The sequence below is a fragment of the Physeter macrocephalus genome, chromosome 12 (assembly GCF_002837175.3).
Source record: "Physeter macrocephalus isolate SW-GA chromosome 12, ASM283717v5, whole genome shotgun sequence".
In the NCBI taxonomy this organism is placed as follows: Eukaryota; Metazoa; Chordata; class Mammalia; order Artiodactyla; family Physeteridae; genus Physeter; species Physeter macrocephalus.
In genome coordinates, this window is record NC_041225.1 from 27,523,566 (window position 1) to 27,545,366 (window position 21,801).

The 21,801-nt window shown below is 50.3% G+C and overlaps 1 protein-coding gene across 3 annotated transcripts; it reads right to left on the minus strand.

The window, feature by feature from the left end:
• Positions 1-2,952: 2,952 nt before the first annotated feature.
• Positions 2,953-14,567, minus strand: ADI1 (acireductone dioxygenase 1). Of its 3 annotated transcripts, none has more exons than XM_024119013.2 (4): positions 14,192-14,554; positions 12,310-12,429; positions 4,606-4,785; positions 2,953-3,956 (listed from the first exon to the last, which is right to left on the minus strand). In XM_024119013.2, the coding sequence occupies exons 1-4, from the start codon at positions 14,309-14,311 to the stop codon at positions 3,837-3,839; spliced, it is 540 nt and encodes a 179-aa protein (XP_023974781.1). In that variant the 5' UTR covers positions 14,312-14,554; the 3' UTR covers positions 2,953-3,836. The 3 variants fall into 3 exon arrangements, with proteins under 3 accessions (XP_023974781.1, XP_023974782.1, XP_054945000.1); XM_024119014.2 differs by lacking the exon at positions 14,192-14,554 and adding an exon at positions 13,259-13,709; XM_055089025.1 differs by having other exon boundaries at positions 3,851-3,956; positions 4,516-4,785; positions 14,192-14,567.
• Positions 14,568-21,801: the final 7,234 nt, after the last annotated feature.

Consider the following 21,801-nt stretch of genomic DNA (forward strand, 5'->3'; position numbering starts at 1 on the left):
CGCACGCGGCCAGGGGCGCGTGAGGACCAGGCCCAGCCGGCACGGAGCCGGGCTGCGACCCCGAGCCCCCGGCCGCCACCTGGGGGAGAGGGCCGCTCGTTCAGCGGGGTCGGCGGGGCCGCCGGCGCCGTGACTCGGCGCAGCTTCCACAGCCTTGGGTCCCCTCGCCGGGTCCTCACGGCCAACCCCAGTCACTCCCAACAGCAGGGCGTCTGGCGGGTGCCGGGCAAGGTGGGAGAAGGCGCGGGAGAGACTCGCTTCGGCCGGGAAGACGACGGGACAGCCCACGGAGGACGTCCCCTCGAGACGGCGCCGATGTGGCCGGCGGACAACACGGGCACCCAGGGTGACCGCGATGCCAGGCGGCCTCGTGCGGGCGGACAGCAGGGTGGACTCCGGCCACCAGTCAGGAGCCTTCAAGTAAGGACCCCTCCGGGAGGACGTGACCCGGGTGCACCGGTGCGGGGGCGGGGGGGTCCGGGGACCAGCGGAGCCGGGGACCAGCGACGGGGGCACCGACAGACACGTTCCTGGGGCAGGACCGGCAGGGCCGGCGGCGACGGGGAAAGGGTTCTGGTTTCAGAGACGGGCGCCGTCCACCAGGACGACAACGCGGGACTCCTGGGAGCAGCGGGGACGGTGCCCGGGCTCCCTCCCGGCCCACGGCTGTGCCGGGTCCTCCCCACACCAGCACCGGGAGACGCCGGCCCGCGGCCAGCCTCTTGCTGGCCGCCTGCACGAGCGTGTGGGTGCGAAGCTGAACCCTCCCAGCCCCGGGGTCCCATCTGAGAGACTGGGTTGGTTTCCCGAAGCTGCCGCAACGAATCACCGCGGCCGGGGCGGCTGGACACCACCCAAGCCCCCATCTCACGTGCAGGCCAGCGGTGTGCACCCCGGGCGCCCGCGAGCCCGGCTCCTCGGGGGGCTCCGGCTGCAGCCCCCTCCTCCGTCCTCAGGGGTCCTCACACGACGTCTGCCTCCGTGGCTGCTCTTCTTGTAAGGGCCCCAGGCCTCGGTTCAGGGCCCGCCCTCACCCAGGAGGACCTCACCGAGAGCCCTGTCCAGTCACATCTGCAAAGGCCCCATTTCCAAATAAAGTCACGCTCTGAGGTCCCAGCTGACGTGAATTTTTGGTGGTTAGTATCCAGCCCACGACCCCTGCTGGCAGCACTCTCGGGGAGGATTAAAGCGGGTTTGTTAGACACCCGGGAACAAACCACCTGCCGCGCTTCTGGGTCCGCGCGGGCGGCCCCTCTGCCTCACACCCTCTACAGCCCCCAGGGAGCAAGGCTCTGCCAGCGTGTCCTTGTGTGCCCCCTCCGTGCCCCGCAGGGGCCATCGATAACGTCGGGGCACCCCACGTCCTGCCTCACCAGACAGCCATCAGAAGCTTCCTGTGTTCTTTGTAGACAAATTATCAACTACATGTGGACAAAACTAAAAACGAAACCAGTAATCTATAATTTTACTATCCAGAGAAAACTACTGAGAATATTTTTCTTTGCGTGTAACGTATGTAGATACATTGTGACCGAAAGGAGACTGCATTTTTTTCTCTCAATAGATTATAAATAGCTTACATTTCAAAACGTATACAGTAATATCATTGGTACGTGAGTGAACACAGATGAAAGTAAATATAGGGAAATTCGCTGTAATATGCTTACAACTTCTCTGTGGGTGTGAACAGAACGAGTAGGTGAGAACTCGTATCTGAAGGGCAGAAACAGCTGAATACCCCCAAAGCTCTACCTGCTTCTAATTAGCGACAGTCAGTGGCGCATCAGGCCGGGAGGCTGCATCTCCAACAGAGGCGGGGGCTGCCCTGCTCGCCCACCACCCTTCCTTCTGGATAAACGTCAGAGACGACGTGGCCACGCCCACTCAGGACACACGGACGAAGCACCCAGAGCGGGAACACCGTAGGAAAGCAGGAGCCTTAAAGGCTGGATTTCAAGCAGGGAAAGTACCGAGCGGCTAAAACGTCAGTTTGCTATATGTTTAATCTGGATCAAGGCAGGACAAGGTTGGCCATTTCCTGGCTTGGCCACGCCTGCCTCTGGATGGAAACCACGGCACGGGCCCAAACCGGGCTGTCTCCTCGCACGGTCGGGGTGCACGGCAGACACCCTCAGTAGGAACAAGGGGAAAGTGGGCATTTCTTTAAAGTGCCGACACGTGAACCGGTGTGAAGCTACACCCAAGGGCAATAATTCACATTCTGGCTCATCACATCCCAGCCGTACGCCGCCCTCCTGTAAGTGCTACATGCCTTTCAAGAGAGGACACGTTTGTAAAATAACACACGTGGAGTCGTGTCTTACTCAACAAGCGGGTGCACCTGGCTCCAGACGGACAGCTCAGTTCACAGCCGTGCGCCCCTGGGAGACCCCGACGTAGCGTCCTGACGACCGTGAACGCACGAAAGAGCGTGCTCGCTAGCGCTGAGCCAGGCCTGCAGAAGAAGCCGCCCTTGCCGCGAGGCGTCCCCGGAGCCCCATCAAGGGGACGACGTGCAGCACGCGGGGCCCTGGGGGGCTGGTGGTGTTACCATCGTGCTGCCAGCGCACACGGTAACCCTAAAACTCAGAATTCCCTCTGTGCCGTGGACACACGCCCCCAAGAACAATGTGGAAGTGATGACACATCGCTTTCCTTTTTCTTTTTTTTTAATTTGGCCGCGCTGCGCGGCATGTGGGATCTCAGTTCCCAGTTCGATCTTAGACCAGGGATCGAACCCGTGTCCCCTGCATTGGGAGCGCCGAGTCTTAACCACTGGACCACCAGGGAAATCCCAACAGATCGCTTTTAACATAAAGATTTTTAATCCAGTTTAAAAAAAATACTTAAAGCAAACTGCCCTTCAAATATGAGGTTAATTTAGGGTTTTTCTATTATAACGAATTAGGTATAATTGTATCTCAGAATTGTTAACTAAAAAAAAGGTACAAGTTTTTCTGTTAAAATTCAAAGGCTTGCATTGTAAAAGAGATTTACTGTAGGGAGTTTAACCTAGAAATCTCACCTGGAACAAGTAATAACCCAGATAAAATAAAAATTAATTAGACACACATACAATCCCACAAAGGATCTAAGTGGGATGATTTTAAGGAACCATATGTACCAGAATATAAGGTAACTCCAAGCCACAAGCGTAACATGAAGGCAGCTACTTTATCTTGAACAAGAACGTGGCATAATCAAGCGAGGGTCCCCCTAACACGCCAGCCCATCCCCCACGGCACCCCCCCACCCAGCTTCCCCCGTGTTTGGGGAAGAGCGTCCTCTCTCTGTGCACTCCTGTCATCCTCTCGCTCCTCCGTACAGGGCAGGCGTGGCCTCGCCTGGGATCTCCTTAAAGTCCAAGAATCGGGTCCAGATGGGGCAGCTAAGGGGCTGCGTTTGGGGAAGAGCGTCCTCTGTGCACTCCTGTCATCCTCTCGCTCCTCCGTACAGGGCAGGCGTGGCCTCGCCTGGGATCTCCTTAAAGTCCAAGAATCGGGTCCAGATGGGGCAGCTAAGGGGCTGCGTTTGGGGCGCTGAAACTCACTGGGTCACAGCTGAAGGCACGAGCTGACACAGGGCCGCTGACCACTGATCCTGAATCAGAGAAAAGGAGCGGATTTGCCCAGATCTTCACAGATGCTTCCACGTGCAAACCGGTTCTACAGCTGCTCCCATTAAAACGTATTCTGATCCAACAATCTTGCAGAGGAAAGCTCACCTAGCCTCAAGTCTACAACACAAAAGCAAAGACAATACAACGGATTTTCTGCTGCCATCAGGTCTGGGACCGTCACAAGGGGGGCCGGGGTGCGCCAGGCCCCAGGGCACCACTAGGCCGTCTGCGCCAGAAACTCTAGGTACTGCCCGCGGGCCTCGAAGTGGTCAGCCGGCCGGCTGTACGCCGTCCACACTGGGTCTCCCACAAACAGCCGCATGGCCTTCACATAGTTCTAGAAAACAAGCAAACACAGCAGCACTGGTTAGACCAGCTACGGAGGTTAATGCTCCTTGCTGTTTTATCCCTGGGTCTTGGCACTTTCTTCCATCTTCTGAAAGGCAGCGTCGGTGCCACGGCGAGAAGGCCTCGTGCTCGGGCGGCCAAAGCATCTGCAGCTCCAGCTCAGCGCTGACCCTGCGCTCTCGGCAAACACACCAGCCGTGAGCGCTGACCCCGCCTGGGCGTGTGCCCCTCCTCCCCTCCTGCTTCCTTTGGTACCGGTTTCCCACGAGTTAGAAGGGAGGGCAGCCTGCGTCACAGTAGAAATGTGCACACCTGTCCATCCAGGGTTCACTTTCAGGAATTTATCCCTCAGGTACACTCACATAAGTACAAAATGACGAATGTGTGAGGTTACTTATTACGGCACCGTTTACAACAGCAAAAAGCTGGAAACAGTTGGCGTACCCATCTTTAGGGGTCTTTAGCCGGACCCCTGGACGGATGCCTCCCGCCGACCTGCGTGCACGGGCCTGGGCGGGCGGGGGGCCCCCGGGGCGCCAGCCACTCACTCAGAGGTAGTATCCTCGCCTCATGCGGCAGGGCTGAGTGTCTACGTCCGTGCACAGACCAGGCCCCAGCAGAGAAGACTGCAGGCCCACCTTCTCATCCAGTGTGAAGCGGTGGTACATCCCGGCGGGGAGAGTGATCATGTCTCCTTTCTCCATGAAGATCCGGATCCACCTGTCCTCTTGATCCCTCACGTCGAAGTACCCACTGCCGTCCAGGATGTAGCGAATCTCGTCATCCAGGTGTAAATGCTCCTCGTAAAACATCTTCACCTAGAGCAGGAGGGGTTCTCGTGAGCCCTGAGACCAGGACTGCGGTGCCAGACACACGCTCCACAAGATAAGAAATATCATCATATGTACGAGGGGGCAGGAGCTAGAATGTTTTATGAAACCTACCAGTGGACTAGCAGGAAAAGAAAGAATGAACACACAGCACTTACCATGTGCTGGGCAACGTTCTCAGTAGTTTATATTAATAACTCACTCAGGTGCTCTCTGTCACCCCCGTTTGACAGATGAAGGATGTGGCTCAGAGAGGCTAGGTCACCAGCCCAACATCACACAGCCTGAGTGTATAGAGCCTAGACTCCCACACAGACATCCTGGCTCCTGCACCACACACGGCAGGCACGCTGATCACACGCACACACACATCACGTGATCACACACACACATCATGAGATCAAATGCACACGGCAGTCGCATTGATCACACACACGCACACACACATCATGTGATCACACGCACACACATCACGAGATCAAATGCACATGGCACTCGCATTGATCACACACACGCACACACACATCACGTGATCACACACACACATCATGAGATCAAATGCACACGGCAGTCGCATTGATCACACACACGCACACATCACGTGATCACACGCACACACATCACGAGACCCCTAGAGCAGGAGGGGTTCTCGTGAGCCCTGAGACCAGGACTGCGGTGCCAGACACACGCTCCACAAGATAAGAAATATCATCATATGTACGAGGGGGCAGGAGCTAGAATGTTTTATGAAACCTACCAGTGGACTAGCAGGAAAAGAAAGAATGAACACACAGCACTTACCATGTGCTGGGCAACGTTCTCAGTAGTTTATATTAATAACTCACTCAGGTGCTCTCTGTCACCCCCGTTTGACAGATGAAGGATGTGGCTCAGAGAGGCTAGGTCACCAGCCCAACATCACACAGCCTGAGTGTATAGAGCCTAGACTCCCACACAGACATCCTGGCTCCTGCACCACACACGGCAGGCACGCTGATCACACGCACACACACATCACGTGATCACATGCACACGGCAGTCGCATTGATCACACACACGCACACACACATCATGTGATCACACGCACACACATCACGAGATCAAATGCACATGGCACTCGCATTGATCACACACACGCACACACACATCACGTGATCACACACACACACATCATGAGATCAAATGCACACGGCAGTCGCATTGATCACACACACACACACATCACGTGATCACACGCACACACATCACGAGATCACACGCACACGGCAGTCGCATTGATCACATGGGCAGATCAGAAGCCACGTGGGCATCTGAGGAAGACAGTCACCATCTCAACGAACACTTTCCACTTGTCCAAATGAACTTTTGTGTTTTTCAGATCTTTATCCCTCTAACGTTTTATAATAAAAATATTCAAATACGAGAAAAAGTTGAAAGAATTCTACAGTAAACGCCCATCTTGCCTTGTTATGATCTCCCATCTCTGCCCCTCCTGCGCAGGAGTTTTAAAGCTTTCCTTGAATAATATCGGCACGTTTCTGGAAAATCCACAGATGTTTGCAAAATCGCCACTGACAGTGAGAGTAAAGCACATGAACGCCTCCCTGTCAACCCCGTGGGCTGGTGAGGCTGTGAGGATGGGCCCCCCGCTGCTCGGGGCCCAGAGCCCCTGGAAGGTCAGCACAACTGAGCATGCGCTGACCCCGCACCCCTCGTGGGGTTCACCCTGAAGAGACGCCCCGGCGACACACAACATGCGCACGTTACTCCCTGCCGTACTGGCTGTAAGACACTGGAAACAATTCAAAGGCCCAAGCAGAGCGCGGGAGAATACACCGCGTGCGGGAGCGCCGTCACGATAACCGGAAACCAGTAGCACGGGTCACGGCGGGGTCAGTGGGACGGCGTGGAGGAGGCGGGGAGACGGATCTGCCCTGTGGTATAATTTTGGCTTTAGAACCTAGTTATGTTTTACAGAGACATAAAGAAACTGGAAACAAGCTTGGGGGCAGGGAGGGGGGCCGTAAGTCTGAAATCAAGAGAGATGCTCATAACCAAAGAAGGAAGAGAAAACTCATCTAAGTACCTTCTGAACACATTACTTTGACTACATCCTCAGTCTGAGACAGGACCACAAACAAGCCTGGAACTCCAGGGACCGGCCTGCTGTTCATAACGGTGTGGCTGCAGCTGCTATCCCAGAACCACGGGGTGTGTAGAAGGACCGATGGGACTGGAGCCGAGCTCTTGCTGTGGGAGGACAGAGACCTGAGTCTCTCTACAGACTGAGGAGAAGTCGTGAGGAGTGTGACAGGACTCAGAGGTATCAGTGTGAGCCAATGATTTCCCTCACACGGACACGCACACACACGGGCACACACACACGAACACACACATACAAACGGACACACACACACATATACACACGGATACACACGTACACATATACACATGGGCACACACATACACAGACACACGCACACACACATACATACACATATGTACACACACAGACATACACATGGATACACACAGATGGACACAGACACACATACGTACACGGACACACACACATACACACAGACATACGGACACACAAGTACACACACACACACGGACACAGTACACACACAAGTACACACACACACGGCCAAACACACACACACACACACACACACACACACACACACACTCTCTCTCTCTCTCTCTCTCTCTCCCCCTTCCCCCACCCCGCTCCTCTCTCCCTCCTCCCTCTCCCTCTCTCCTCATCCAGTTGGCAGAAGGACCTGGGGCACTGACCCCAGAGTAGCAGTGAGGGCACCAAGCACCCTGTCTGGGTTTCCAAGTCCCCGGAAGAACAGCCGATTCCAGGGCCGGGTCAGGGGAAAAGCCTGGAACACGCTGACCCAGAAAGCACGGAGGTGCTGATAAACATGAGGGGACACGTCAGGAGGGCAGGGGCCACTGAGAGGGGTGCCCACTTGCCAAGTCTGGAACAATCTGAACATCAAAATGGATCATGGCAGGAATGGACTACAGAGCCATGAGGAAAATAAGACTCCATAAGCCCCTATTGATGTAAATCAACAGCAGAGAACGGAGAGGCCAACTCAGTACGGAGGATGATGGCTGGAAGGTCACCGTTTTCACCCTGACAGTGATACTGTTTCAGGCAGGAATCATCAAGATTTACTAAAATCGCCGAGTCAAAGTTTGATAGAAAACACGATATTCACAGTCGAAAAGTTAACTCTCCACAAATTTCTTATTCGTTACACAGGGGAAAAAATGGTCACTTCACAACACAGAAACTTGATGGGCACCAGCCAAACCAAGTTTAGTATCACCGGTGACACGACCCTCTGACAGCACGCGCCTCCCGACAGGGTACCCCGGGCAGACACAACACTTCTGTAGAATTCCTGCCCCAAACGCATAAGCTGAGTCTAACCACGAGGAAACCTAAGGCAAACACGAGATAATCAGATAATAAAGAAGTTTGTTTTAGAAGAAAAAGAGAAATAAGCCTATATTAGGAACAGGGTTTTATTTCAGGAGAGAAGCTATTCTACAAGATGATAATGATAAAAATAATCTAACTACTAGCATTTACAATATATGAGCCCCTTCTGTGGAAGATGGGAAGTCTAAAATTCCAAGTAAGAAAACACCATTTAAATCTCGGAGGATCTCATGACTCAGTAGGGCACTTGGTGAAAACTTTCGTCATTTTGTAAGGTGTTATAATATTTGTACTCTGAGTGACAAGAATAATTTGATATAAAACAAAGTAAGGAGATAAAAACCACAAAACATCTATTTTAAACAATTTTGGTGTTGCTGCACCACTTTCATTCTTAGGTCAACGTGTTAAGTGTTGGTTCACCTACTTATATTTTCTTTTTCAGGAACACACACAGAAGACGTCCAAGCTAATGGAAGGGAGCCTTCCTGGCGGGTTCAGCAGAAAGAGCCTGAGACCAGGAGGAGGACCTGGGTTCTGGGCCTGGCTTTATCAACATGACCATGGGAAGTGGTCCACACCCCCTCCAGGTGTCCAATGATAAGATTAAGAGGCTAAAGCTCAGTGTTTTGAGGCCGTTGCTTCACAGTTCATAGCTCAGCATGATGAAAGAAAAAGTCTTGGGACCAACACAGCTGCCAACTTTTGTCAAGAAAGAAAAATTCTAAAACAACTATTATTGCGCTATTGTTTCATAAAGGAGTCACCTTATTCCTGAGAAAGCAAAGATAACAATTTCAAAAACAAGGCAGTTGTTTAACTTATTAAAAACTCTGCACATCTGTTTTCTCATTTTGCCAAGGATCAATGAGTTTCTTTATTAACGGGCACCCAGGAATTACCATAAAACTAAGAACTTAAAACAACCCTGACTTCACTTCCATATGAGATGGGGTAACAGAAACTGGATTTCCCCTCCCACCTCCAACAATCAAAACAAACACAATATAAGAAATAATGGTTTGCAAAACACCAGACATCAGGAAAGGGAAGAAAGTGACCCATGAGACAGAAACAAGAGAGGGGAACCCTGCTCCTGCTCTAGTTTACACCTTGAGAGAGTTCTCAGGCAGTGGTGCAGGGAGCGGGGGACCCAGGCAGAGCACCCTGAGCTGAAGAGCAGAGCTGAGAATCTGGGGAGACCAAGGGAGCTGGTATGCAAGACGGGAGTACCCGAGGAGAGAACTTCACAGAGAAAATCCCAAAGACCCGCAGAGGATCTCCCTCCAGTATTCTTCTGAGAGCGCATCAGAATGTGCCTAGGAAAACTACCTGAGGCTGGGAAAAGAACCATTCGGATTCTTCAGGATTGCAAGGAACACTTCCTGGCACTGACACCAATCCAGGAACAGTGCCTGTCCTACCAGTCGGACTGGAAAAACCTCACTATCACGGGGCTTTGTGTGGGGTACACAGAGGAACTGTGCTTCGTTAGTGGGGAAGAATTAGCTAGAGGTTGGTCCACCTAACAAATCTTAAAGGAAAGACCCAAAAGGATCAAATTGTTTCCAACAAGCTTACATGCATTCCAGAACAGAACTCAAGAATATTTATACTGATACAACAATACCCAGCACCCAAGGGAACAAAATCAGTGTCTGGCATCCAATCAAAAATTACCAGACATGCAAAGAAGCGAGAAAACATGACCTTTAACCAGAAGATAAATCAATCAACCAAGACCAACTGAGACCTGAGTTTCCAAATGGAAACATGGACTTATGCAACAGAGTGAGGAGCACCAGAAATGCTAACTATATGGTAATTAAAGAGTATTTTAAAATATGATTTAAACCTCTTCACAATATAATTTACTACTTAAAAATAATAGAGTGTGGGGTTTATAAAAGTAAAATGCTTGACAATAATAGCACAAAGATAGGGAGGGGAGAAAAGGAAGCATATGACTTTAAGGTTCTTCCAACACATGAAGTGGTAACAATTCTTGAAGGCAGGTGGATAAGTCAAGGAGAGGACTTCTGATTTCTGGTCCGACAGGTAAAAGCCTGGAAGTTGTTACTCCCATGCTCACAACAAGAAAACAACTTAACAAACTGAAATCAATGACTGTTCTCAGATCCATCAGGGGACTGATGTCACAAGACAAAGCATGACCCTGAAATCTCAGACAGATGTGAACCCAGAGTCACAGCTGAGATCAGTTTACCTAGAGCAGAAGCCTCTGAGGCCTAAGCTGGTAGGAACAGCTATAGGGTCATTTTGACAAACTGCAGGAGGATAAGCGTGGACTAGCATGGGAAGCTCAGTATTAAGGGGAGCCCCAGAGTTTCCTGGGTTTTATGTCCAGAATATAAAACTCTAAGGCAACCACTAAAACATTTTTTTTAATGCTAAGCTAAGAGGAAAGAAAACAGAATCACACAAAATGCTCAATTAAAATCAGACAAGGAAGGAAAAGAGGGGTGGCATTTTTTTAAATAATAAAGAACAAGTTATAATAAACTAAAAGTTACAAATATGGTATATATCAATCCAACCACATCAATAATCAATTTAATGTGAATGGTCTAAATCCATCAATTAAAAGACAGAGACTGTCAGAATAGGTAAAAAACAAACAAACAAAAAACCCTCTAACTATATGCTGTCTATGGGAAATCCACTTTAAATATAAATAGACAAATAGGTTAAAAGTGAAGATCTGCAGAAAGAAACACCATGTTAACGCTAATCAAAAGAAAGCTCAAGGAGCTACATTACTTTCAGACAAAGCAGACTTCAGTACAAGAAACTCACAAGGGATAAAGGTGTATACTGTGTAATGACAAAAGGGTCAAATCTCCAAGAGGACATAACAGTCTTGAACAAGTATGCCTCTAACAACAGTAAGGATATAGTTGAACTGAATAGCACCATCAATCAACTGGCAATAACTGACCTTCACAGAATACTTCAACCAACAACAGCAGAACACACATGCTTCTCAAGCTCACATGGAGCATTCACCAAGATGGACTATATTCTGGCCCATAAAACAAGACTCAACATATTTACAAGGACTCGGATCATACAAAATACACTCTCTCACTACAATGGAGCTAAATCAGAAACTAACAGAAGACAAATCTCTGGAAAAAGTCCCCAAATAACTGGAAACTAACATATGTCAAGAAACCCATATAGTTCAAAGAAGAAATCAAAAAGGAAGTTAATTCGGAGATATTCTAAATTGAATGAAAATGAAAATACCAAACAAAATTTGTGTGATGCCACTCAAGCAGCACATAGGGAAACATTTACAGAACTAAACACCTATATTAAAAAAGAAAGAAGGCTTCATGTCAATGACCTCAGCATCCACTTTAAAAAATTAGAAAAAGAAGAGCAATTAAACCCAAGGTGAGTAGAAGAAGGCAAATAAAGAGCAGAATTCAAGAAAATAGAGAAAAGAAAAACAGTAGAGAAAAATCAATGAAACGAAAAGCTGTTTGATAAGATCAACAAAATTGATAAACTTCTAGCGGGACTTGGGCAAAGGAGAGAAGGGACACAAATTACCAATATCAGGAATGAAGGAGACAGCACTACAGATTCTACAGATATTTTGAGGAAAATAAGGGAATAGTCTGAATAACTTCGTGCCAATAAATCTGACAACTCAGATGGAATGGACAAATGCCTTGAAGGACACAAACTACTTAAGATTATTCGAGACACAGATATTCTGGATAGCCCTGTATCTGGTAAAGAAATTGAATTCGTAGCTAAAAACCTTCCTACAAAGAAAGCTCCAGGCCCATATGGCTTCACTGGTTAATCTGCCAAACATTTAAGGAAAAACTAAACCCATTCTACACATACTCTTCCAAAAAACTGAAAAGGAGGGAGTATTTTGCAGCCTATTCTATGAGGCCAGAATTACTCTGATATAAAACCAAAATGAAGACATTAAAAAAGAAAGAAAAGCTTGTGTATATTAACAGCAAATATAATGATTCCCCTTTTCAAATAATTTAGAACTCCCTCACCTTTTCTTCGTAATTTGGTAGTTTGTCTTTGCATATGGTTATTATGTCCATCCAGGAGTAGTTTCTCTCTTTTCGGATCTTTTCTAATTCTGGATCATTCTCATATTTGTCAGCATCCAACTAAAAGAGTTTAAAACACAAACAGGAGGTCACATGAATGCATCGAAACATTTTCTTTCTGGATCTCCAATATGATTATACTCTAAATTTATCATCTAGTCCTTGGTCCATACTAAACCAACCTTTCTCCCCCTCCTTTCCCTATTTCTTTTAATGGTTTTCCCACTCTCCATAACAGCTAAAAACTACGCAGTTGTGTTTAATTCCCACCTCCCTTCTCTACAAGGGTCCTGCCTGGGGGATTCCAGTCCCACCGCCAGGAGCCCAGGGGAAGCTCTCATAGCCTCAAGCCTGTCCACCCCGCCATGTCCTGTTTCTCTGCCACCAATTCACTCTGCAAGTCTAACTGATCTCTCGATGGCATCTCTTTGGTTACTTTGCTTCCCTGGGCCAAAACACCTGAAGCTGTCAGAGCCTACAAATAAAAGGCAAATTCCTCAGACAGAGACAAGAGGCGTTCTACCACCAGGCCCCGACTGCCTTTTCCACTCCTCTGTCCTTATTCCGTTTTTTAAACACCTACATTCTAAACCAAATGCGATTATGGGCTGCTCTTCAAAAATACCTGATGCTTCACAGCCCCACACCCCTGCTCCTGACAGCTTCCTACGCCTGCAACGGTCTTTCACTGTTTCCACTTATCATAATCCCATCAATTGTTTAACGTCCGATTTTAAGGTCATCTTCTTCATGAACCACACCCCTTGGGCCCCAGACACCATTACTATGAACTCCTTAAAACTACTGGCAAAGAATTTCACATATTTTGCCTTATGTTGCAATAAAATGCACACGGTATCCCAACTCCTGAATAGCAAACTCAGAATACCTCAAAGCACTTGTCAGCGATACATGAGCTGCTAAAAGACGACTCCCTAGATGAGCAGATCCACACAGTATGCACTCGTGCTCCATCCATCCACCTTCAAACCCTGAGCGTGCGGGCGCTCCCTGCCGCCCTGCGGCGGCACTAACAGAACAGGGAAAAAGGCTGCCCCGCTGTCGCTGCTCAAGCGCGGTGATTATTAAGAAAGGTCCGAAAATACAGAGGAAACGAAGTTTAATTTCGACAGCCCTGTGCCTCACCACCCAGAGCACAACGAGGAGGCAGGAGAAACTGGGTTTGATCTCCTGGAAAACCGCAGAGGTGACTTTTACAGCGTCTTACTGTATCCTTTGGGTACATTCAGAAGTTGGCCACTGTCTCACACCTGCTCTTCAACTGTCACATGTACCGCGAAACCCGAAGTGCAGGGATTTGCAGTAAAACAAATTTATTTTCTTCTGAGAACAGACGCGATACTGCCCTGAAGACGCCGCCTCCCAGGAGGTCGTGGGGGGCGCCCCGGCCCCTCCCCCGGAGACCCGCACTTGCCGCGGGCCCTGCAGGGACCCCAAGGCCTCCCACCCCGCCCGTCCCGCCTTCAACCCGGGCGGCCGACGACCCCGCCGGCACCGGACCCTCCGCCGCTTTCCGACCGCTCACACCCTGCCCCCGCCTCACCCTGGGCGCCGCCCCACCCCCACCCCGCTACTGAGCATGCGCAATGCGCACCACGGCCTGGACGCCGACCCTCGGCCCAGCTGTCGGGCAGGCGCACGGGGCCCCATCATGGCGGGGGCCGCGTCATAGCGGCGGCCCCCGTTCCCCGGGGCAAGCTGGAACTCGGAGGTATGAGCGGAGGCCTCTCCCGCCCGCCCGCGACCCCGTCCCGGAGCCCCCACCCCGCGAGACCCCGACCGCGCCCCCGGTCCCGCGTACCTTCCAGTAAAGGACCCCGAGCCCGCGCAGCTGCTCCAGGCCGACCGGGCGCGCGGGCTCCCCGCGGTGGGGCCGCCGCGGGTCGTCGGCCGACTTGTCCATGTACCAGGCCTGCACCATGGCCGGGCCCGGCGGCGGCGCCGCCACCTGACCCCGGACCTACTCGGGCCGGTCTGAGCCCGGGACCTGCGCCCGGGACCCGCGCGGGCCGCCCCTCCCCCGACCCCTCCCCCGGGAGGGAGGGAGGGCGGCGCGGAAAAGGAAAGCGGGCGGGAAGCGCTCCGAAGGCCCCGGACCGAGGGCTTCGAGCGCGGGGCAGGTGTCCCCCGAGGGCTGTCCGCCGGCCCGGCTCAGGCCCGGTGACCACCCGGAGCCGAACCTGAGCGGGGCCGACCGCCCACCCGTGGCTGTCAATCAGCTCCTAGTGCAGGAGGCCGAGTGTGGCCCGGCCCTGCGTGAACTCAGTCGTCCCGGGGAGGGGCTGCTTGGCCGGCACTGTGTTCCCGGTGCGTGGGATCGGGTAAAATTCATCGCCCTCGAGCACCGCGCACATGCCTCGCGGGGTGAGGGCTACAGTCTCCTTGAACATCCATCCAGACGCCATCTAAGGAAGCAATTTATACCGAGATTAGTTCGTTCGTATTTTACTGAACTCAGTCGTCCCGGGGAGGGGCTGCTTGGCCGGCACTGTGTTCCCGGTGCGTGGGATCGGGTAAAATTCATCGCCCTCGAGCACCGCGCACATGCCTCGCGGGGTGAGGGCTACAGTCTCCTTGAACATCCATCCAGACGCCATCTTGTGAAGCAATTTATACCGAGATTAAATAGTTCGTATTTTACAGCGAAGAAAGCAAATGCCCAAAAAAAGAGTGATTTTTGTTAAGCCCGTGCCGCTGAGATGGTGCACAGCTGTGGCTTGAAGCCAGATCAAGTCACCACACAGGACCCCCGGCATCATTCAGGGTGGGATATTGTACTCTCCACCCTCCCATGTTTACAATATCAGCAGTCTGCAATACCACCCTATAATTTTAAATTGCTTCCTTTTTCCCTTTTTCATCTCCTTTCCCTATATAATGTCATGTCCTAGAATAAATACAAGCTTCCCAATCCTTGAATTTCTAATCAGTTTAGCTGACAAGGGGGAAAAAAATTCCAGCTGCTCTATCAGCCTAGGTTTATCTCTTCAAATCGATCAATCAAAGAGATCAGCTTATCTCAGCCATTCACCCCAGTATCTTTAACGGAATCAAGTAACTAGAACACGTGTGGGACTTAGGCTGGACTGCTCTCAGACAGCACATCCCCAAAGCATACAGCTGACTCTAGAACCTCCAGAAATACTGTGTGAAGAGCACACTTTTATTTCAGTTCTGTTCTGTGGCACCCTGACTGCAAATACAGGACGCAACGTGGGGGCACGTGTGTGCCCACATCCTTCTTAGAGAGCCTGCCTCTCCAGCGCCTTACTTGACAATTACTGCTCATCCTTCAGGGTTCCACGTGAGACATCACTGCCCTCTCCTCCCCTCCTCACCCTTCCCACCACTCCCTCAGGTTCCCAGATCCAATCACAGCCTCTGTTCTTATCAGCCAGTTCATCACAGTCGCCACTCCCGTTCCTTTAGCCCGCTCCTTACTCCCCCCCCGCCCCCCCCGCCCAGTTCTGGCTCCTCTCGGCAGTGTCCCAGGGCTAATAAGTACCGCAAAACTAACGTGACCAAACCGAACTCTCGAGTCCCGCAAATCCAAACATGTTTCTCTCTATCCTTTGCCAACTCCGTAAACAGCAGCACCAACCACCAGGGCCTTGATCCGAAAGCCTAGGGGTTTTCCTGTTTCCTCTCCCTCGCCCTCAACATCCAGTCCTACCTACCAGCAAATCCTGTGGATGTGACCTTCCAAACACACCACAAATCCACTCACGTCCCTGCCTCCCAGCTCCTCCTGCCTCTGTCTTGCCTGATGGAACTGACAACAAACTGACTGCCTGCTTCCACCTTTGCCCCACTGCAGTCCATCCTTTGCAGAGCGTATATTTAAAAACACAAACCAGATCATGTCACTGCTCGACTTTAACCCTCCTTGCTAACTCTGCCCTGGCTCCACGGCCCGTGTGGCTGGCGCCTGACCACCTCTCCCTCTTATTCTCTGCCCTCCACGTGCCCAGGCCTCCGCCTGCATCTCCCGCTCCTCCTTGCTGCCAGGGCTTTGACATGCAGTTGTCCCACCTTCCTTCCTTGCTCTTCCTTTCTCCAAGCACTTTTCTCCTGCGTACTTCCATTTTTCAGCGTAAATATCTTTTTTTTTTTTTTTTTTTTGGCCTCATGGTGCAGCTTGTGGGATTTTAGTTCCCCAACCAGGGATCAAACCCACACCCCCCGCATTGGAAGCACAGAGTCTTAACCACTGGACCGTCAGGGAAGTCCTGTCAGTTTTCTTAAAAGACAGGCTCGGAACTTCCGTGGTGGTGCAGTGGTTAAGAGTCCACCTGCCTATGCAAGGGACACAGGCTTGATCCCTGGTCCGGGAAGATCCCACATGCCGCGGAGCAACTAAGCCCGTGCGCCACAACTACTGAGCCTGTGCTCTAGAGCCCGTGAGCCACAACTACTGAGCCAGAGTGCCACAACTAATGAAGCCCACTCATCTAGAGCCTGTGCTCTGCAACAAGAGAAGCCACCGCAGTGAGAAGGCCACACACGGCAACGAAGAGTAGCCCCCGCTCGCCACAACTAGAGAAAGCCTGCGCGCAGCAACGAAGACCCAACACAGCCAAAATAAATAAAATAAATTTATATATATATATACATATAAAAGCCTCAGTTCATTTTGGGGAAAATGTCTGCCAAACACCCTGGTTGGAATAACCATAGTTATTTGGTGGCAAGCTCGGCTTGCAGCTCAATCATACAAGAGCTTTTTCCCTCAAAACAACCAGGGAACTTTGGCGAACAGTAGAGATGCTTTCTGTATGCTTCCTGCTTTGCCCCAGAGGCTATTACAAAGATGTCTACTCAGGGGTCAAGATTAATAAAATTAATAATTTCTACTACTTCATCAGGACGTTCTTAAGAGAAACAGGGCTTTGTTTTCCTTTGTCTTGCGAAGGACACGATCACTGCTGGTAGTTTTGTGCTGCGGCCCAAGCCACTCTCAGGCAGCAACAACGTGACCCACCTGGCTTCACCCTGTTCCTGCAGCACGCAGCCCAGGGGGAAGCGGGTACTGTCCTGGCATCCTCACCAAGCTGCTCTCCTCCGCTCACCAGCCCTTTAAGAACACAGCTCTCTGGAACAGACCCAAACCACTATGTGTAAAATAGAGAAGCAACAAGGAATTATACCCATTGTCTTGTAATAACTTACAACGGAGTATAATCTGCAAAAATGCTGAGTCGGGCTTCCCTGGTGGCGCAGTGGTTGGGAGTCCGCCTGCCGATGCAGGGGACGCGGGTTCGTGCCCCGGTGCGGGAAGATCCCACGTGCTGCGGAGCGGCTGGGCCTGTGCGCCGTGGCCGCTGAGCCTGTGCGTCCGGAGCCTGTGCTCCGCAACGGGAGAGGCCACGACAGTGAGAGGCCCGCGAACCGCAAAAAAAAAAAAAAAAAAAATGCTGAGTCACTATGTTGTACACCTGAAACTAACACAACACTGTAAATCAACTATACTTCATAGTTCATATACTTCAATAATTAAAATTTTTTAAAAGTATACTTTAATAAATATACTTCATATACTTTAATAAGTATACTTCATATACTTTAATAATTAAAATTTTTTTAAAAATGCAGCCCTCAGCTCTGTTGTTTAGGGTGCAGTTGACAGAAATCCAACAAGGTGCTTAAGCAGACAAAACAAAACAGAGGTCCTGGCTCATGATACTGAGAAAGGTTAGAGCATCCCTTGCCTTGAGCGCAACAGGATTTGGCTCGGAGGAACTTAATAGCGCTGGCTGTCTCTGCCTGTGTCTGTCTGTCTGTCTCTCCACATCCCAACTAGCTTTTCTCTGTGCTTTGGCTTAATTCTCATCCACCGGGATGAGCTTTTTGTACATGTCAGGAAACAGCCACGAGTAGGTCTGAAACTGTTTGCTTGTAATTCAGGGAAAAGGAGCTCTTGATGTAGTGTCTGGACATCCAGTCTCATGGAAGTTTCCAGGTGGCCCAGCAAGAGCCACGTGTCCACGCTGTGGGTCTCTGTGGGAGCCCGAGGCCTGGTTGTGGCCACGTGGGCAGCCGTCAGGGAAGCCCCGAGCCTGGCAGCCCCATCACAGCCTCAGGATGGTCAGGGAGACAGCGTGGCCCCAGGAAAGAAGGAACAGCTGGGCAGACAGCGCAGCGGATGCTTACGACAAATACAAACTGCCAAATTCTCCTACTTTTGGAGAGTTTCTAATAAAGAGAGAATAAAAGAGATGAGCAAAACGGCTCTCAGCTTCTCATCCTTCTGTGTCTTCAGCTCAACACCCGTCCCTCCCGGGCCCTCAGGCTAACCCCAGTCCAGGCGACGCCAGAGCAAACCCAATTCCACGGCGGGAGGCTGTGTCTAAACTCCTCTCCCATTAGGGCCAAACTTGAGTGAATGTCTTTAAATGGAAGAACCTAGAAGGCTTTCCGGAAAATATAGAAAATGTTCAGGGAGATTGGGCATCATAAATAATGGAGGACATGGCAATAGCTAGAAGCTACAAAAGAGCACCTGGGCAAAAAGCACTGTTTCAGGAGACTTTTAAAAGAGAGAGCTAGAAATAAAAGTTTTTTGTGAAACACAAGGGTCCATCCATCAATAAATGTAGAGTTAACAGTAAGACCTACGGAATGAAACCAGTGGGACGGCCGGCCCCAGATCCCACAAGTCAAGAAGACCTGGCAAGTTCACTAACTCTGCACATAAAAGGACAAGAACTTTAATAGAATGGAGCTGGGTGACTGAGAATTGGATGCCTATGAAACTGTTCTTTTTTGTGTGTATATTTGAAAAATTCTGATACTAATTTTTACAAAAAGTTCTGGGATTTGGAACTGAGAAACAAGCCATCTGTGCATGTAAATGTTTTCAGCTGAAAAAGGGAACACGAGTCTGGATTTCTTAACAAAGAAGGAATGTTCAGGACCAGCTGCCTAGAGGTCCCAGTCAGCAAAATTTTGTTCAAACTAATTAAGAGGAAAACGTTTCTCTTGATCTTAATACATCTCTGAAATGAGGTCGAAGACATCCTCACAACCTTAGCCTCCTTTTCCTGGGGGGAAAATGCAGGCGTATTTACAGCACGTCAGTGAATTATCCCAAACCTTCGTGCCTCCAGGATGAAAATAAAACCGAATGTTTATTCCAGTGTGAGGTCACCTCTCCCATCTTCACCTGTCATCTTTGGGATCCTACTGTCCCCCAAACACTTGTTCCAATAAAGCCTTTCCCCGAATGTGTTCCAAGTCACATATGATGAGGAAAATGACTCAAAAAAAGGGTTTTGAGGTCAAACACGTTGAGGAAACTGCTGATGTCATCTCTCTTCTGAAAACTGGTGATGTTTGTCATGGAGAAATTGCCTAATGGTGACAACACTTGTCCCCATTCTAGAGTGGCATCCACTAATTCTAAATGTGTTCCACAGAACATTCTCTGGTAAACACTGTCAAACGTTCACAAGTATCAGAAGTAAAACCAATGCAGCACCAGAGTGGTAATTAGTAAAAATTTATTGTGCACACACCAAAACGAGTTTGAAAACCAGGAGGACTCCAACCAAAACGCAAAAGGTGGGGAGGGATAAACTGGGAGATTGGGATTGACATATACACACTACTATATATAAAACAGATTAATAAGACCTACTGTGTAGCACAGGGAACTCTACTCAATACTCTGTAATGACACATATGGGAAAAGAACCTACAAAAGAGTGGATATATGTATATGTATAACTGATTCGCTTTGCTGTACACCTGAAACTAACACAACATTGTAAATCAACTATACGCCAATAAAAATTTAAAAACAAACAAACAAACACAGAAGGAAGCTTGGGATGTCTGGTTATAAAGCAGCAGGTGTAGCTAGGAGGCCGCGACTGCTGACTCTTCACAGTGATTGGCTATAATACTAGAATTGTTTTTAAAAGGTAGGGAATTGGTCAGTGGTTACCTCATAAGCAATTTGGGGGAAACCATTTGAGTTTTGCCCGTGATTTGCAGAGGCCTAAGCAAGAAATGACCCAGGACAAGGTGGTCTTGCAAAATAAGCTAAATTAAGCTTTGTTTGTGTGGCCAAAGTCGTTTTATCTGCTCAGGGGAATTTCAGGGCTGGTCTCGGTTTGTTTTTGATTTTAACCCCACTCATGTTGGGGGCAGGAAGCAGAAACACGAGAAGGCCAACTGAGAAAAGTAAGTATTAGGACTAAATCTTCTTAGCAATAAAAACCACAAGACTGTATAAATAATAGATACTGAAATCTGAACTATAAGGATAATTTTTCAGAAAGCAAATCTCACTCTGATGAAAAGTAAAACTTTTGCCGAAGTGACAGATTCCCACTGGTCAAGCGTGCAGTGACTCAGCACATCTGATGATCCCCTAAACGCTGGGTTGGGTCCGGCTGTCCCTGAAGGAGTCAGCCAGGAGCTGGTGTCCTCTCAGAGCCGGCCCAGCCCCTCCCCGCCCCTCCCCCCTCCTCAGTCGGCCTGCTGCACCCTGTTCCTAATCTCCTACTTCCGGCCGAGAGCCTGCCCCTGGTTTGCTTTTTTTTTTAATTCATTCATTAATTTTTTAAATTTTTGGCTGCGTCGGGTGTTTGCTGCTGCGTGCGGGCTTTCTCTAGTTGCAGAGAGCGGGGGCTACTCTTCGTTGCGGTGCATGGGCTTCTCTTGTTGCGGAGCATGGGCTCTAGGCATGCAGGCTTCAGTAGTTGCAGCACTTGGGCTCAGCAGTTGTGGTGCACGGGCTTAGTTGCTCCGCGGCCTGTGGGATCTTCCCGGACCAGGGCTCGAACCCGTGTCCCCTGCATTGGCAGGCGGATTCTTAACCACTGCGCCACCAGGGAAGTCCCTGCCCCTGGTTTTCTGCTCTGCTCAGACCCTTCAGATAAGGCTCTGTTTTGCAATTCATTCAACAAATATTTACCGGGTACCTGCTCTGTGCCAGGCGCTATCCTATCGTAGGCCCTGGGATGCAACAGTAAGCAAACAGGAAAAAAAACTCCCTGGCTTCACAGAGTGTAAGTTCGAATAAGGGGGACAAGCGAAAAGCAACAGCCTGTGGGTCAGATGGTGGCAGGAACACGACCCAGGTGAAGAGGAAGAAAAGTGCCAGCCCCGTGCATGTGTGTGTTCGCACACGTGTGTGTGACAGTGACAGAGAGGGAGTCAGAGAGTTGGGACAGGGAAGCAGAACTGCACTCGTCTGAGGCGTGGCCAGGAAGGCTCCAGGTTAAATGACCTTTGAGCAGGTGTGGGGAGGCGGCAACGGAGCAGGTCAGCGGCTGGTGGAGCGAAAGTGCGCCGCTGAGGAACAGCAAGGGCAGGGCCTGAGGGCGGGGTCCCGGCGCCCAGAGGGGCTGCGGTGCGGGAGGGGGGAGGAGAGGGCGGGGAGGAGGGAGTGGAGGGGGCGTGGGA

Bases quoted from the DNA above. Each gene is read 5' to 3' on its own strand.
- ADI1 (XM_024119013.2), bottom strand. From the start codon at position 14,311: ATGGTGCAGGCCTGGTACATGGACAAGTCGGCCGACGACCCGCGGCGG. The intron at 12,430-14,191 runs GTACGCGGGACC...AAACTCTTTTAG, and splicing joins TCGGGGTCCTTTACTGGAAG to TTGGATGCTGACAAATATGA. The intron at 3,957-4,605 runs GTGGGCCTGCAG...CTTGTTTTCTAG, and splicing joins GCTTCACACTGGATGAGAAG to AACTATGTGAAGGCCATGCG.